Genomic DNA, 14872 nt, shown 5'->3' on the forward strand with positions numbered 1-14872 from the left:
CTTAAGTTTTTGGAGCCATGTTATAAATGTATAGCTTCATCCCCTTTGGGTGTGTAAAACTGACACTCAGAATGCCTTCGAGGAGACACTGTGATGGCAGGATTTTGCAGTACATCTTAATGTTGCCATTCAGAAACCATAAAGCGGAGTATGCTTTAGGACAGGTCGCTGCTGCTATCAGAGCCTTATATGGTGTCTCTACGTCAATCGTCCACATATCATATCTGGTAACCGCTGTTCATTGATTGTGAAAAAACAACAACAATTCGCGGCCTCAATTCAAGACGGCGTCAGCTTATTACTAATGACACTAACGACTCACTACACTTACTACACTAACCACTCACGTGACCAATGACACTAACAGCTAAAGTGACTAAAAGCATTTCCAACTCAAGATACTAACGACGCTAAATACTAACGTGACCAATGACCCTTACAACTCAGTTAGAGTTTCGCACGGGACACAAACAGAGGTCTTCTTGATGAAAGTCCTGTATTTGTATGATTGGTTCTGAGCACGTAGTGTACCAATAAACCAAAGCAAGCTGAAAGAGCTCTGCAGAGCTTGTGATAACTACAGTTGGTAATAATTCTCTGCAGCTTTGTAAAAATGTTTTATATATGTGTGTGTGTGTGTGTATGTATATATATATATATATATATATATATATATATATATATATATATATATATATATATATATATATATATATAGTAAATGATTGTAGAGAGAACAATATGTATTTAGTTATTATCATTATTATAATAATTTTATATTTGTTTTTTGTACTGTTGACAGTAGTAAACATAACAGTTTGGCAAATAACTCCAAGCTCAACCAAAAAATAGACAAGATGTTTAAGGAAACAGACAAATTCAACTGCTTCGATCAAACTACATTTAGTTTATATAAGGCTCGTAGGGTGAGTCACCATTGGAAGCCTCTACCGTAAGAGAGAGTGAACAGCAGATCCAGATCACCGCCTGCCCCCTCTCTGCCATTGGTTCCTCACAGCCGCCCCGCCTCCAGATACAAGACTAGCCGCTTCTGATACCCGACTAGCTTAATAACGCATGAACTGTAGCAGCAGCCGCCAAGAGGAGACAAAACGCAAGAGACTGGTGCCGCTGCTGAGCCGGGGACAAGCCGCTGTCGATGCTCCCCCAAGGATCTTAAGAGAGAAGTGAAGCCGCGGCACAGACAGGGGCGGACCGTCAGTAAGAACCACTAGAAGGGAGATGACTTTATACCGGCAGACACTGACACACACACACACCTTCATGCTGTGGGATTAATGAGTGTAAAGGAAGACCTTCTCTTCCCGCCTCCACACTCAACATTATTACAGTGATTTGGGGAGGATCGCTCTGTTCCTGAGGTCCCGGCTCCAGAACCTCTCATAGTGTCTTTGTCTGTGGAGGAGTGCGGCTTGTTGGATGGTAAGGTTCCCAGCGGACGTGCCACATGCCGGTGGAAAATATGGATTCGATTATTCGACTTTCCTATAGCCGCGATTTTTTTTAATACACATTTTTCTTTTTTGACTGTGTGCATGTTGTTTTGTTGATATTGTTAGATTTCGGATCCTTAAACGTCAGCAGAGATTTCAACACTTATCGCGCGGAATTACAACCATGAACTTTGTTGTCAGTTTGGTACACATCCTTTTGGCAGCGGTTCTTCACCTATCCATTGTAAAGGTGAGTCTTGGACTTTATTTGCATAGTCTTGTTATTCATATTTATACATAATTATCAAACAGGGACACCTGTTCTCGTCAAATGTGCCTTTTAAAGCTCAACAGCTTTCTCAAATATTTGAAATGTAGTTACTGTTCTGTGCCAATTACAATAACTGGAATGTAGCCTATTAATGGATATATTTTGTGTCAAAATCTAGTTTTAGGCCTATATCGATCTTGCCTGTTTTGGTAATCTAGCATTATTTTTCTGTTTGTATCTCACTTTGCAGTCTTTAGTGAAACGTTAATACATGCCCTTCTTTCCTTTTTTTGAAAGCCAGACTCTATTAAAATCTGATGTGCTTAATAGCCAAAGTGCAAAGAGACGCGCTTGATGAAGTAACGTTACCTGTAATGATTGTCTCTAGAATTTTTAAGACACTCATTTAATTTCGGCATGTCTTTTGTTCACTACAAAGTAGGCTGCCTAGTATAATGGAACTAAAGCCTCCTGATCGGCTATAGCTTACTACAGCGGGTGTAATGACGGTGGGAATACGTCATGCAAGTCGTTAAATGAATGTTGCTTGCTGGATAACATCTATGCCGAAATGGAAAAGATACTGATACGATGTGCATTTAACCGGAACATTTCTGAATGGAGTTCTGCCTGTAGTTTGAACTCTGTCTGTACACTCAGTCTTTTGAGCCTCCTGGCCTGGCGCCCTGCAGGATGCCCGTCTCGTTCCCACACAGGCCTACCCGCTTTCTCACGCAATATCTCCGCCAGTTACAGCAGCCACATAAGGTGAACGGAGGTCTGCCAGAGATGCTTGTTCTTCACGTCATCTTTTTACAATCAAAACAATGGCCGGTTCCTGTTACTCCTTTCAAAATAAAACTCAGCAAAGCAATTTGAAGAGTTAGAGTGACGCATTTAACTATGTAGCCCACTGTCTTTTTACCCGTAAGGAAAGTCAGTCCGCTTATGGAATAGTGTGCGGACTCTTTGCTTTCATCTTCAAATATTTGAACGTATGGACGCATGGAATAATAACCACTAGAAGGCAGACCAGACTTTTCAAATTCCAAATTATCTTTTGGTTAACATACATTACATTAAAACGTGACAGGCTGCCGCGCCTTTAATTTTAAGGTTAATCATTGTTGCTGAGCTGATATGCGTGTTTGTAGCTTGACAGGGCTGATTCCTCTGAAGGCCCTTGATAACAGGCAGAGGCAGAATGGAGAGTAAGTCCTTAACAACAATTCTGATATTGCTTTATAGGTATGATTTATAGCTGAATCAGACTGCTGATCTGGCTTCTTTTGATGAAGCCTATTGGGCTGAGATAAAAATATTTACATATTTTAATGTACTACAATGTCAAAGTTAACAAGACAGACGTTTTTATAGATGAGAAATACTTCATATTTATCACCTGGTCTGATGTGCATCTCTTCCAGACTGCCAGCATTAACAAGAGCGTGGAGAAGAGTAAAAATGAGGGTAAGTTTTCTGTCTGTTACAGACTTCTTCCATTCCTGTGCAGGCCAGATGTCCAAAGGGGCCACCTAGTGGACATGTGATGGACATTTGTATCTACTATACCTCATACTGATTTTGTTTCTGTAAAAGTTTGACGAGTAGGGGCGATTCTGAAGTGCAAGTTGAGGATTTTTTTTTCGGTACACAGCAGACAGGAATCAAAGTTCCCAGTGGTGAAAGGTCTGACTTGGCACTTTGGAGTCGTCATAAAAGTAGGGCAAATTTCAAAAACAAGAGAAATGCAGAAATCAGTCAATGCTCCACAATAATTTGCAGTGTTATGTTTGTTGTGTTTCTGTTGTGGTTGGAAGAACGCAGTCAATACATGAGCAGACTGTCAGCCTTGGTTCAATGCCATACTCCTGTTTGTTTGAAAGAGACATGTTGTGCTGAGTGAGGCCAAGGTTGGACCTGTTGGCTGGAGACACAGATGAATTACTCCAAACAGCATCAGTGGGCAGGTTGTCTGGTTGTTGTTAGTGTTTGTAAAGGAAGTCTGCCATCGGCATGCTGCAGACCTTCACACAGACACACTGTGAGAGATGCTCTGTGATAAGACTGGAGTGCTCCCAGCCATTGTTCATATGACTTGTTAAGTGTGCTTCATCTGACATGGAGATTCCGATTTTTTTCAACAACACAACCCCCAGAAAGATCAAAACCTACAGTGTGTCTATAGTCCCACTGTCTGATGTCTCTACCCTGAAGATGTAAATCTTTAAAAGCAACTCACACATTTTTTTTAAAGGCCATTTATTCTGTAAAGCAGCTGGTCATTGTAGTTTTTAACAAACAAACTGAAACAGAGGGAATTAAAAATTAACTATTGTGTGAAAATTATTCTTTTCAAGAAACACCCGTATCCTTGGTGAGGAGGGAGAGGCTTTTGAGTGTGTTGACATGAGGCTGCTGTTTTTGTAACTGCTCATGTCTGCTGTTGTAGCTGCTGTTGTAGCTGCTCATTCTGCTGTAGTTGCTGTTGTAACTGCTCATGTCTGTTGTAGCTGCTCATGTGTGCTGTTGTAGCTGCTGTTGTAGCTGCTCATGTGTGCTGTTGTAGCTGCTCATGTCTGCTGTTGTAGCTGCTGTTGTAGCTTCTCATGTCTGCTGTAGCTGCTCATGTCTGCTGTAGCTGCTCGTCTGCTGTTGTAGCTGCTGTTGTAGCTGCTCATGTCTGCTGTAGTTGCTGTTGTAGCTGCTCATGTCTGTTGTAGTTGCTGTTGTAGCTGCTTATGTCTGCTGTTGTAGTTGCTGTTGTAGCTTCTCATGTCTGCTGTAGCTGCTCATGTCTGCTGTAGCTGCTCGTCTGCTGTTGTAGCTGCTGTTATAGCTGTTGTTGTAGCTGCTCATGTCTGCTGTAGTTGCTGTTGTAGCTGCTCATGTCTGTTGTAGTTGCTGTTGTAGCTGCTTATGTCTGCTGTTATAGCTGCTATTGTAGCTGCTCATGTCTGCTGTTGTAGCTGCTCCTCTCTGTTGTAGTTGCTGTTGTAGCTGCTCATCTCTGTTGTAGTTGCTGTTGTAGCTGCTCATGTCTTCTGTTGTAGTTGCTGTTGTAGTTGCTCATGTCTGTTGTAGCTGCTCATGTCTGCTGTTGTAGCTGCTGTCTGCTGACCATGTCTCTCTGAAGAGCTGCGTGATACATAGTGCTGCAAATGTCACAAGTGGTCCTTTAAGTGAGGTTCCTTCGGACCACAAACAGTCATTATGTTATTATTATAATCATCATCATCTGATGTCTCACTGTGACCTGAGAGGATTGGACTCTAAAGTCTGTAAGGCAACTCAACCTCCAGGGTAGAGTATGGTTGACATTCTGTTTAAAATACTTTTTAGTTGCAGCGTTTTGAACACAGAGTCACACAGTCAGTGTTCAGTATGAGGCCAGAAGCAGAGCTTGTACTGGGTGGGCTGCCTGGGGTCACATGTCAGAGGTGGACACTGGCGTCACAGTGCCCGAGGCCACAGCTGCTCTGACAGACCAGGGGTCAGGAGTTATCGAAGGTAGCTTGGAGCGGGTGTGATGGACTGTGGTATGAATTATTCTGCTCAGGGAATGGAAATACAGAGGGCTGGCCGGTCACTCAGTTGGTATAGGGCTCTATCTGACACTGGTATAAAACTTCCTGTTTTTCCTCTCCAGATATTATATAATGCTTGTGTGTCATGATACATTTTACATCAAAACAAATGATGCTAATATATATCCACAATCGACCTGCAGTTTATATGATTCCATTCCATGGTCACACATTCATATGACAAAGTGTAGGGTCTCCATACCAACTCAGTGAAGGTGACATCTTTCTGTGCAGCTGCTTTATTGTAATAAAAGCTACGGAAATAATCAATAATATCTGTTGTGTGAGCCGTCTGTCACATGCCCATACAGCCAGAGTTGTCTACTCCTAGTATCTTGGAATATTTTTTTCTTCTTTTGCACACATTACTGGGAGTATACTACAGCATTGTCTAACATGTCATGTCCATTTCCACAAAATGGCTGTTCCCTGCCAGTTTGATACAGACTCATTTACTTTCTCCAGGAACACTTCACATTGTCAGCAGCACAAACGGGAGTCGTTGTTGGTGCTCGGCCACAGATCTGTGATTTTGATTTATAAGTATCCATTATTACATAAAGCTTTTTTATTCACTTATTGCCCTGGCTGTAAAGTAAAATTAAAGACAGTGCTGATGATTATGATGAAAAGATGATCAATCTTCTTGTCTTTTTTCAGTCATTCTTCTCCCAGATGTCATCACCAAGAGTATGTGTCAGCCAAGGGAGGTGTTGGTGGACATCTTCCAGGAGTATCCTGAGGACACAGAACACACCTACGTTCCTTCATGTGTCGTCCTCAGCCGTTGTGGAGGCTGCTGCATTGACGAAGCCATGGAATGCGTTCCCATGGAAACCAGCAATGTCACGTTGCAGGTGAGCCTAAGGGGATGACTGCGTCCTTCTAAACTTGTATTGATTCAAGGGCACTTAGTAAATCATTCAAGTTCATTCATGACCTTAGAAGTAGTAGTTTGACAAAATAATCAAGGTCCACTTTCAGCTGCATCTCATGGTCTACATCAGCAGATGGACTTTGCCTGGTTGTTATGGTGATGGCTCAGTTGTCATCACTTGATCTAATTATTATTAGTTGTATGTTATCATTTGACTGAACTACCATAGCTAGGTCACATTGTAACAACTGAGCTAACTCCACCCACTGATGGAGAGCATGAAGGAGGCATGTCATACATATTGTATCCATGGACACACTGTCTTGACAGCATTGTCTGCTGCTGGAGAAGCAAAGGGACGTAGAGTGTGAAAGACGGGTCATAGGTGAGGTGTTTATACTGTAGCCTGATGTTGTTTTAATCTCAACCTTGCTTTGTTGTGTATGAATGGGTATGAATGATTAGTTCGTCCTGATGGGCAGGTGGCACCTTGCATGGTAGCCCCTGCCATCAGTGTATGAATGGGTGTGAATGGGTGAATGATGACATGTAGTGTTCATAGCGCTTTGAGTGGTCGGAAGAGAGAAAAGCTCTATACAAGTACAGTACATTTACCATTTGTTATGTACTCTGTTTCTCCACAAGGTGATGCGGTTTAGGCCAATGGTAACGCAGCACACTATTCACTTAAGTTTCACAGAGCATCAAAAGTGTGATTGCAGGTAAGAAACTGTAGCCCTAATAAACAGTGACGCAATCAAAGCAAAAAACTAAACCACCTTCCTCTTTTTCATTTCAGACTAAAGCCAGATGTTCAAGCAAAGAAAGAATAGTAAGTAGGTGTTGTGTTTTTTCTCTCTTGGTTGATGGGGCTGTGGCTGAGGAGGTAGGACGGGTCGTCCACTAATCAGAGTGGTGGGACGACTAGAAAAGTGCATGTGAAGGTTTGAAGGCAGAGTGGGATGTTGAGATGCACTTAATAATAATAATAATAAACATAATAATAAAGAGTTTTGAGACATTCATGCAGCAGTGACTGTATTATTGTCATTGTATGTAGACATTAGGATGCTTTTCCTACCAAAATAATATTTTAAAATGTTTTTGTTGTCTTTATTCCAAAAGGAGTCAATTATCATGTAGTCTAAACATGGGGAGAACTTTACAACCCCCTTAAATTCTGAAGTGGCAAATCTGATCAAAAAATAAGAATATAATCTTTAGAAGTAAATTTGAGCGAACACTGGTTTCCAGTGCTCAGTGCTACGGACACATTTTGGTCAGTACCAAATGATAAGAACCTGCTTGTGCACAGACTTACAAAGGATACATTTTAGTTTGTTAAATTCAGTTCAACAGAGAGTAGGGTGCTGCCACAGCTGAGGAAGTCCTGTTTGCTGTCGATGGTTGAGGTAGAGCGTAGGGCCTTTAGGTCCTATCTTTACACTTTGAGCGTGCTCTTTTTATGGCAAAGGGTTTACTACTTTATGGTGCGGCCATAACAGTGTAATTGACCACACGCTGCTGTCTGCGCTCTGACTCCAGTTGCACACACCTGACCCTCGGCTACTTCCCCAGTCTAATCATAGCAATAGGTGTCATGCAGTTAACCTTTTTTATTTTTAGTGGTGTAAATGGAGGATGAGCTCGGAGACGAGCCGCGGTGTCTTTGTTGATTGATGGAACTGGCTCCCTGTCACGGTTGACATAGGGCTGTGTGTGTTTGACATGCACATGCATGTGGTTAGTGTGTATCACCTCAGCAGTAAGTCAGCTGGTCTAACTTAAGATGGTGCGGGTTAAATCCTGACAGCTTGGTGGAGGAGAGATGGGATCATGCGAGCTAATGATGCTGAGCTGAACTGAGCTCGTTGATGTCTACCTGTCACTAGGTCACTCCATGGCAATACAGTCAAGCAGACCAGATGTTCTTGGTAGACTACTTCCTGTTTGGCTTCATCAGCGATTGATTGAACCCTGCATCTGCTCAGGTTTCTCCTCTCAATTTCCTGCTTCCTCCTCTGTTTGCTGTGACAGCAGCATTATTATTGAGGCCTGGCCCAATGCGGTATGTGGCCTCAGCAAAGTATCTTCAAAATTAACCTTTTGTTTCATGTGTTACCTGTGTCCTTTTCTTTATCTGCAACATTCCACTCCACATGTCTGTGACAATGGAAATTAATTTGCCCTTTTCCTCAATGAGAAGTGGTCTTTTTTTCTTTAAAGGCTGTCTGCTGGCCTGATAGCTGCTTTCTGCTTCTTTTGTCTGTTGCCATGTTTCCTTTTGTTTCAGATGATGGATGGCCACAACAGCTACAGTTCAAAATTAAAGCAAAGTGTTTAGCCTTGAGAGCTTCACAGATAACTTCTGTTTTTATACAGGAGCTCTAGAAGCGCATACTGACTGGATCCTGCAGTTTGGGTCTGTTGTGCAAAGCAGTTCTATAAAGCAAAGTTACTTTTTTCCCCATAGCTGCTAGTGGTATATATCTAGTTCTGTCCTTGTTGTGTCTCTGATGTGACCTTCCATCTCATAAGCTGAGCACTGTGACAGATACTGCAACAACTATAGTGTCTACCTCAACATCAAACTATGACTTCATTTTTCATCTCCTCATCATGGCCATTGGCTTTGGCTCCATTAATGCCTGCCAACATGAAATCCCTTCATTCTTTTGGCCTTTCATCCCCTTAATATCGATGTAATTTGTGTTCTTGTTGAAATAGAACGTTCAAGAAGGCATTGTTCCTTAAGTAAATGGTCATGGACCTTCTACACATAATGTGTGAGTGGCACTTCGTCATTCCTGGAGCTCCAATTATTATTATTATTATTATTATTATTATTATTACATCAAATGTGGGTGGGGGGGGTGCATGAGTGTCTGTGTCTGCTCTTTCTGCAAAATTCGCTCCATAGCTTGGATCTCTCTCTCTCTCTCTCTCTCTCTCTCTCTCTCTCTCTCTCTCTCTCTCTCTCTCCCTTTTTGCTTCCCTTGCAGCCACTGTGTGCCTTGCTCAGAGAGAAGGAAGCGCTTGTTTGTGCAGGACCCTCTCACCTGTAAATGTTCCTGCAAATTCACACAGTTAGACTGCAAGTCCAGGCAACTAGAGTTAAACGAAAGAACTTGCAGGTTTGTTTACCATACATACACCATAAACAAGGTTTTTTCCTACCTACCCGTCTCTGTGCTTCCAGCAAAGATTGTTTCCTGCTGAGAGATGCATGCTTCTCCCTGCTTTTTGGTGTTGTGTTGGTGTTTATACATTACATACATTTTGGTGCTTCTCTGTGTTTGCACTGTCTCCTATAGGATGCAACAGTCACATCAGATTTAGATGTTGATGTTTTGATTTTACACTGAATGTCTAGCCTGAATGTTTTAGATGTTGGCATGACATTAGTTACTTTAAACATCTGTAATGAAAGGGTGGGTTATGGTTAGAAACTCAAAGATCCAAACATCCCATATTAGTCTTGAGGAAGCAACCGGCAGCTTTTATTCATAACTAGTTATGATTTTGCCATTTATTGTTTGTTTTCATCATCACCTGTTGAGTGAAAAACTTGATGTTGTGCTGATGATGATGTTTTTGGTGAAGTAAGAAAAAATGTCTTCAATAAATGAGCTTTATTTAGCTGGATGACAAATTAAAGGAGGGGGTGTTTAGAGATGATTTGCCCAGCCCATGGAGGAGCATGTAAACCTTTTAAAGGGTTTCTTTACCCATATTTTTTTAATTGTGTTTCAAGGTATCCATTTACCGCCACCATAATGCATGAGGCTGAATGCAGTTTCCTTTGTGGTTCTCAAAACATACAAAAATGATGGCATCATCTTTATGCAGAAATTGTTTCTCCATTACTTGCACAGACATTACTTCCACAGACTTCACTGTAAGCACTTTTCATTGGCATTCTTCCCTCAGTAGAAAGCTGAATATAAATGCTTGAGGTGCATATAACTCAATACTTGACTATGGCCAGGGAACTTTGTTGCATGTCACACCCCCAAAGTACCACATGTATTTCCTGTCATGTCATTGACCCATATTGTATTGTGGAAAAGGCAGATTTTTGTGAGATGGGTATCTGTATAAATACAACAAAAAGCATGAAAATTCTTTCTTAGACTGAAAATGTAATTTTTCCATTAAGGTTTTCACATGCCAGTGGTAATGAATCGATCTTCTGGTGAGGGAGGACAGTTTCATCCTGCTTTGTTACACACCTACTGGTCATTTTGAGCTGCTGGTGTTCTGATGAAAGGAGTTAAAGTGGTCTCCCGACTGTGTGCAGCACATAGCTAGTTAACAAGTGGGAGACCTCTCCTAACCCTTAGGGACCCCCCACACTGCTTTGGATTCAGAGAGCCACACACTTCAGGAGGAAGAGTGGAGGGACCTAAGGGTGGGGTACGGGGCCTGTTCAACCCCACCGCTTCATTCAACCCCACCCCCCACTTCCAGATAGAACCCCTCCCCCTGGACCCTGAGACAACGTAGAGACATGAGAGCTTCATGTGAAGGTTAAATCAAGTATCTGTTTTACTCAATATTAGAGTACATTTTGTATACAGCAGAGAAAGGTTGAAACTGACCGTGATCATCTCTCCCACATCCTCTGAACTCCCTCACTGTCCACTGCTGCTTCCTGTCTGCCCCTGAATAGTTTACTTTATCTGCATGGAGCAGTTCTGTGTGAGACATTGGCTCATCATATTCGACGAGATAAGACTGTACAAAACCAATTTGCTGCTCGTCACAGAATTAGATTCTTATCTTGTTTTCAACAGATGTGATAAACCAAGGAGATGAGACCGGCAACACTGTTATGAAGGAATTCCCTCTTGGCACAGCACTTTGAAACCTGAGGAAGCATTCCCTGCAAGGACACGAAAACACAACGCAAGACAGGACATTCTTGACGCATGTCTTGCCACAGTCTGTTTTTGCCTAAAGATATTAATATATATATATATGTACATATACTGAAAGTACATCGACAATGTGTATTGCTGCTACATAAAAAGAGACTATTTAAAGCGAAACGAATGCGCCACTGGCGTGTGAACAGGAAATGTTTCAGTGGCCTTCTGCTCATGGGTGATTCTTTTTTGTAACACTTCACTGGATGCTTGTCTGCTGTGGATATGCATATCTTATATTTATATCAGTAACAAAAACTGATGAGCCCAACTTCAACGAACGGTGCAGCAGCAGCCCAACTCACCTCTGAACTCTGACAGAAGAGACTAGTGAAGACAGAGGGAGGACGAGGAGGCGGAGGTGAAGGAACTGTTGTACTTGATCTGAACAGCAGGTCCTAATACTGTTTCCCTCTGTGTGACATTATGTGAAGTTTTGTCCCCACTTTATGGACTGACTGGTGTAGGAATACACCTCACACGTTTCCAGAAGTGTCTGTGGATGCAGGTTATATGCTAAGGCGACTGATAATGTGAAGATGACCTTTTCTCATGGGAGGGTTACGTGATGATGGCAAGAACTGATCTAAAACTAAGATAATGGTGATGTTTTAGCAAGTAAACGATTTTAGTCAATGTTAAAATTGGATTAGGTTTGGGCCTAAGTGTGGGCAAGTGACCAAAGTTAATATTGGTCTTAAGTTTCCATCAGGGTTAGAGTTAAGAAAACACGACCTGTTCCTGGTCTTGCCTCCCTCATGTAACCCTTCCCTCATGGGGAAATAGACATATCTCTTTTTGTGCACAGACTTTATTTTTACATTTTGAGCTATTGTGATCCTTTAACAAAATCTCCTGAGACCAGGCAGTCTAAATTAATATTACTGTGGGTATATGCAAGGAAAAGAAGTGACTAGAAATGCTGATTATAGATCAGATCAGCACCTCACTGTAGAAATCCAAAACCTTCCAGTTCCCTTATTTAATATTTTTGTGTGTGTTCCAAAGAAATAGTCAGGCATCCACAACAGTGTAGTTGATCAGAAATGATCTGTATATACTTACTAGATATCCTTATGTCTAGTACCCTACATCTAATTTATAGACTATGCTCAGTATTCTGATATTTATATGCAGTGTTAAGGTTGTTTTAATTTGTTGGAGATTGAATGAAGAACATGTATGACTTTAAACTCCTTTTTTTTGTGGGGAAAAAAGACTGAAAGACGATGCTTTGACATTCCGGATTTAAACTGAAGCTGTGTTTCTCACCAGCTAGAGTGGGAACACGGTGGGCTGGTTGACCGATAGAAACCCCAGCCATCAACATGTACGGGAATGATGCGCCAACACAGGTGTTTTTCATTTTAGACTGGAGCGAGGGACATGTGGTTTTGCACTTGTTGGCCCAAAGGCATGTCATATGGAGGACTGAAGGAGTCTCATTGCTGCTGCTCAGCTCGAACCTAATTTAGTGAAGACTGTCCAATCAGACTGAGGCCTCTAGTCTGACGGTGGTGAAATGGCACAGTGTTCTCTCTGACTCTAACATTAACTCCTCATTCCTAAGTATTACACTGTTGTGTGGTTCAGTAGGATACAGCCACTTACCACAAATCTAACATTTCCTTTAATGCTTAACTGTTAGCATATAATATAAAGACCTTCCTCATTGATGAGCTATTAAAGAGACATATAGGATATACAATTCAGTAAAGTTGCTAGGGAAGTAATTAAAAGGTAAGTGCTACCGTATATGACGTATATTATTTCAAATAGGAACTGTGCGTTCACATCAGCTTATCATGTGATACAGTTTGTCTGGAGGCTGCTTGATCTCAACAGCTTGGACCATGAGAAAAAATAATTTAGTTCTGACATTTATCTGACGAAGCCTGGCAAGTGTTGAGATACTCTGGTCCAAGAATTAGTCATTTGTGCTCATGAATTAATAACTTGTGCCTAACAATTAGTATATAAGCCCTTGAAATAATAACTTGTGCTCAAATGAGTGTTATTAAGGCCAAAACAACCCTGATGAATACCATAAAGGATACCAAAGGTAACACTTTTATTGTTACTATTGTGAGATAAAACCTTAAACACAGTATATACGTGTTATTGAGAAATCAATCCTTTCATTGTCCACAGTTTTTTTCAACTTCGCTGAGACGCCCAATGTAAACTGTTTTTCTCAAGAATTGTTGACGGATGAAGATACATGGAATGATCATTTATTTACAGGAATTTCTTTTAAACAAATTATTATAGTATTTAAAGGTATGAATTCCTAAATATACTAACTGTAAGACTCTGTACAATGTTGACAGCAATGGTCAGAGGAGGGGTCCAGACTCAAAGTCAGTGATTCAGACTTTTTCCACTATTTACTGACACATTTTGTTTCATGATCCTACCTGTGTTTCTAGAAGTGCCAGCTCTACCGCTGCTGTTAATGTAAATTACCTTCTGTGCTGCCACCCTCAAACTTAAGGCCTGAGAGTGTTCACTGAGACAGGCTGCTGGCTCTGGCCAATGCCACTCGAGTCCTCTGATGATGACAATGTTCTAATCTTTTTCTTGAGTTTGTATGGCCACATTTTTAGTATATATCACATTAATATATTTATTATTACTGTAAAATGTTTTACAATATTAATACTCTTTTTGTTGTTTTAGTTTAAGTATTAAAACATATTTATTTTGAAGAATCCTTGTTTTTTTATTGAATGTCAACAAGTTTGAAAGCTGTTCTTTTCAGTGTGAATTTTTTGGTGTCAGATTCAGCTGACTTAGATGTAACAGGACATACAGTATATGAAATGTTTAACATCCGGATAGATCATTAACATAATGATGTGGGCTTCATGTAGACCAACAGAGTTTCTGTGGGGTAAAGTTGCAGCTATGGTGGCATTACATCACCCTTCCTATAAACTTCTCTTCTGGCCCTACTTTATAGGTTTCCCTAAAGCGGGCATCAGCATGGATGAAAGCTGGAGAAAAAGTACAGTAGTTTAGGCTGTAGTACCAACCTACAGACAACAGGGCCCTCTGTTTTTGATACCAAGGAATCTGGCTTTCATTCTGAATCAAAAATGTTAGAATTCTGGCAGACCAAAGAGGTAGACCAACAAGCAGTGTCAGCCATGCAGCCACGCCTCTGCAGGTCCGTCCTCCTGATAGGGTCACAATGACAAAACTTGTTTGGGAGGATTTGTTGGTTTTGGCCTGGCAGCAACCCCTGGTTCTGCCGAGTGAAGCCAACGAGGAAGTGTCCTCAAACTTGCATTCTCTCTACTGACCAGGGGCGAACCCTCCGGTTGCAAATAGAACTTCAGTTGGATAGAAGTCTATGAGAAAATTATCCTAATTCTGACTTGATTTAGTTCCTTAGTAAAAATAAGCTTATGGTTTCAATTGTTAGTTTCAAGTCTTCTTCAATACAGCATGATTTTTATTGAGTAAAATGGTCCCTTTTAGAATAAAATAGATCGTAAAGCAGAATATGCTCTAGGGCGGGCTTACTGTGATTGACAGGTCGCTGCAGCAACCAGAGACGTATACGGTGTCTCTACATCACTCCTCCGCATTCCAAATAATAAAATGATTAGCTAGTTTGGTGCACTCATCCACCCCATCATGCATTATTACTGTATAATTACTAACTCCATTCAAAGCCAGCAGAATGAAATTCAATTCAATTCAATTCAGTTTATTTTGTATAGCCCAGAATCACAAATTACAAATTTGCC

At 41.2% G+C, this 14872-nt stretch overlaps 1 protein-coding gene across 2 annotated transcripts; it reads left to right on the forward strand.

Annotated features, from left to right (window-relative positions):
• The first annotated feature begins 1065 nt into the window (after nt 1-1065).
• On the forward strand, nt 1066-13727 carry vegfaa (vascular endothelial growth factor Aa). Of its 2 annotated transcripts, XM_054621180.1 has the most exons (8): nt 1066-1443; nt 1581-1704; nt 3153-3195; nt 5973-6169; nt 6835-6911; nt 6989-7021; nt 9192-9323; nt 10986-13727. In XM_054621180.1, the coding sequence occupies exons 2-8, from the start codon at nt 1639-1641 to the stop codon at nt 11005-11007; spliced, it is 570 nt and encodes a 189-aa protein (XP_054477155.1). In that variant the 5' UTR covers nt 1066-1443; nt 1581-1638; the 3' UTR covers nt 11008-13727. The 2 variants fall into 2 exon arrangements, with proteins under 2 accessions (XP_054477155.1, XP_054477156.1); XM_054621181.1 differs by lacking the exon at nt 9192-9323.
• The last annotated feature ends 1145 nt before the right edge of the window (nt 13728-14872 follow it).

This window comes from Anoplopoma fimbria, chromosome 20, assembly GCF_027596085.1.
Source record: "Anoplopoma fimbria isolate UVic2021 breed Golden Eagle Sablefish chromosome 20, Afim_UVic_2022, whole genome shotgun sequence".
Taxonomy (NCBI): domain Eukaryota; kingdom Metazoa; phylum Chordata; class Actinopteri; order Perciformes; family Anoplopomatidae; genus Anoplopoma; species Anoplopoma fimbria.

What these genes read in the sequence shown, in the direction of transcription:
- vegfaa (XM_054621180.1), top strand. Translation starts at nt 1,639, where the DNA reads ATGAACTTTGTTGTCAGTTTGGTACACATCCTTTTGGCAGCGGTTCTT. An exon ending in TTCACCTATCCATTGTAAAG is followed by an intron (nt 1,705 to 3,152) that starts GTGAGTCTTGGA and finishes CATCTCTTCCAG; the next exon opens with ACTGCCAGCATTAACAAGAG. An exon ending in TTAAACGAAAGAACTTGCAG is followed by an intron (nt 9,324 to 10,985) that starts GTTTGTTTACCA and finishes TGTTTTCAACAG; the next exon opens with ATGTGATAAACCAAGGAGAT.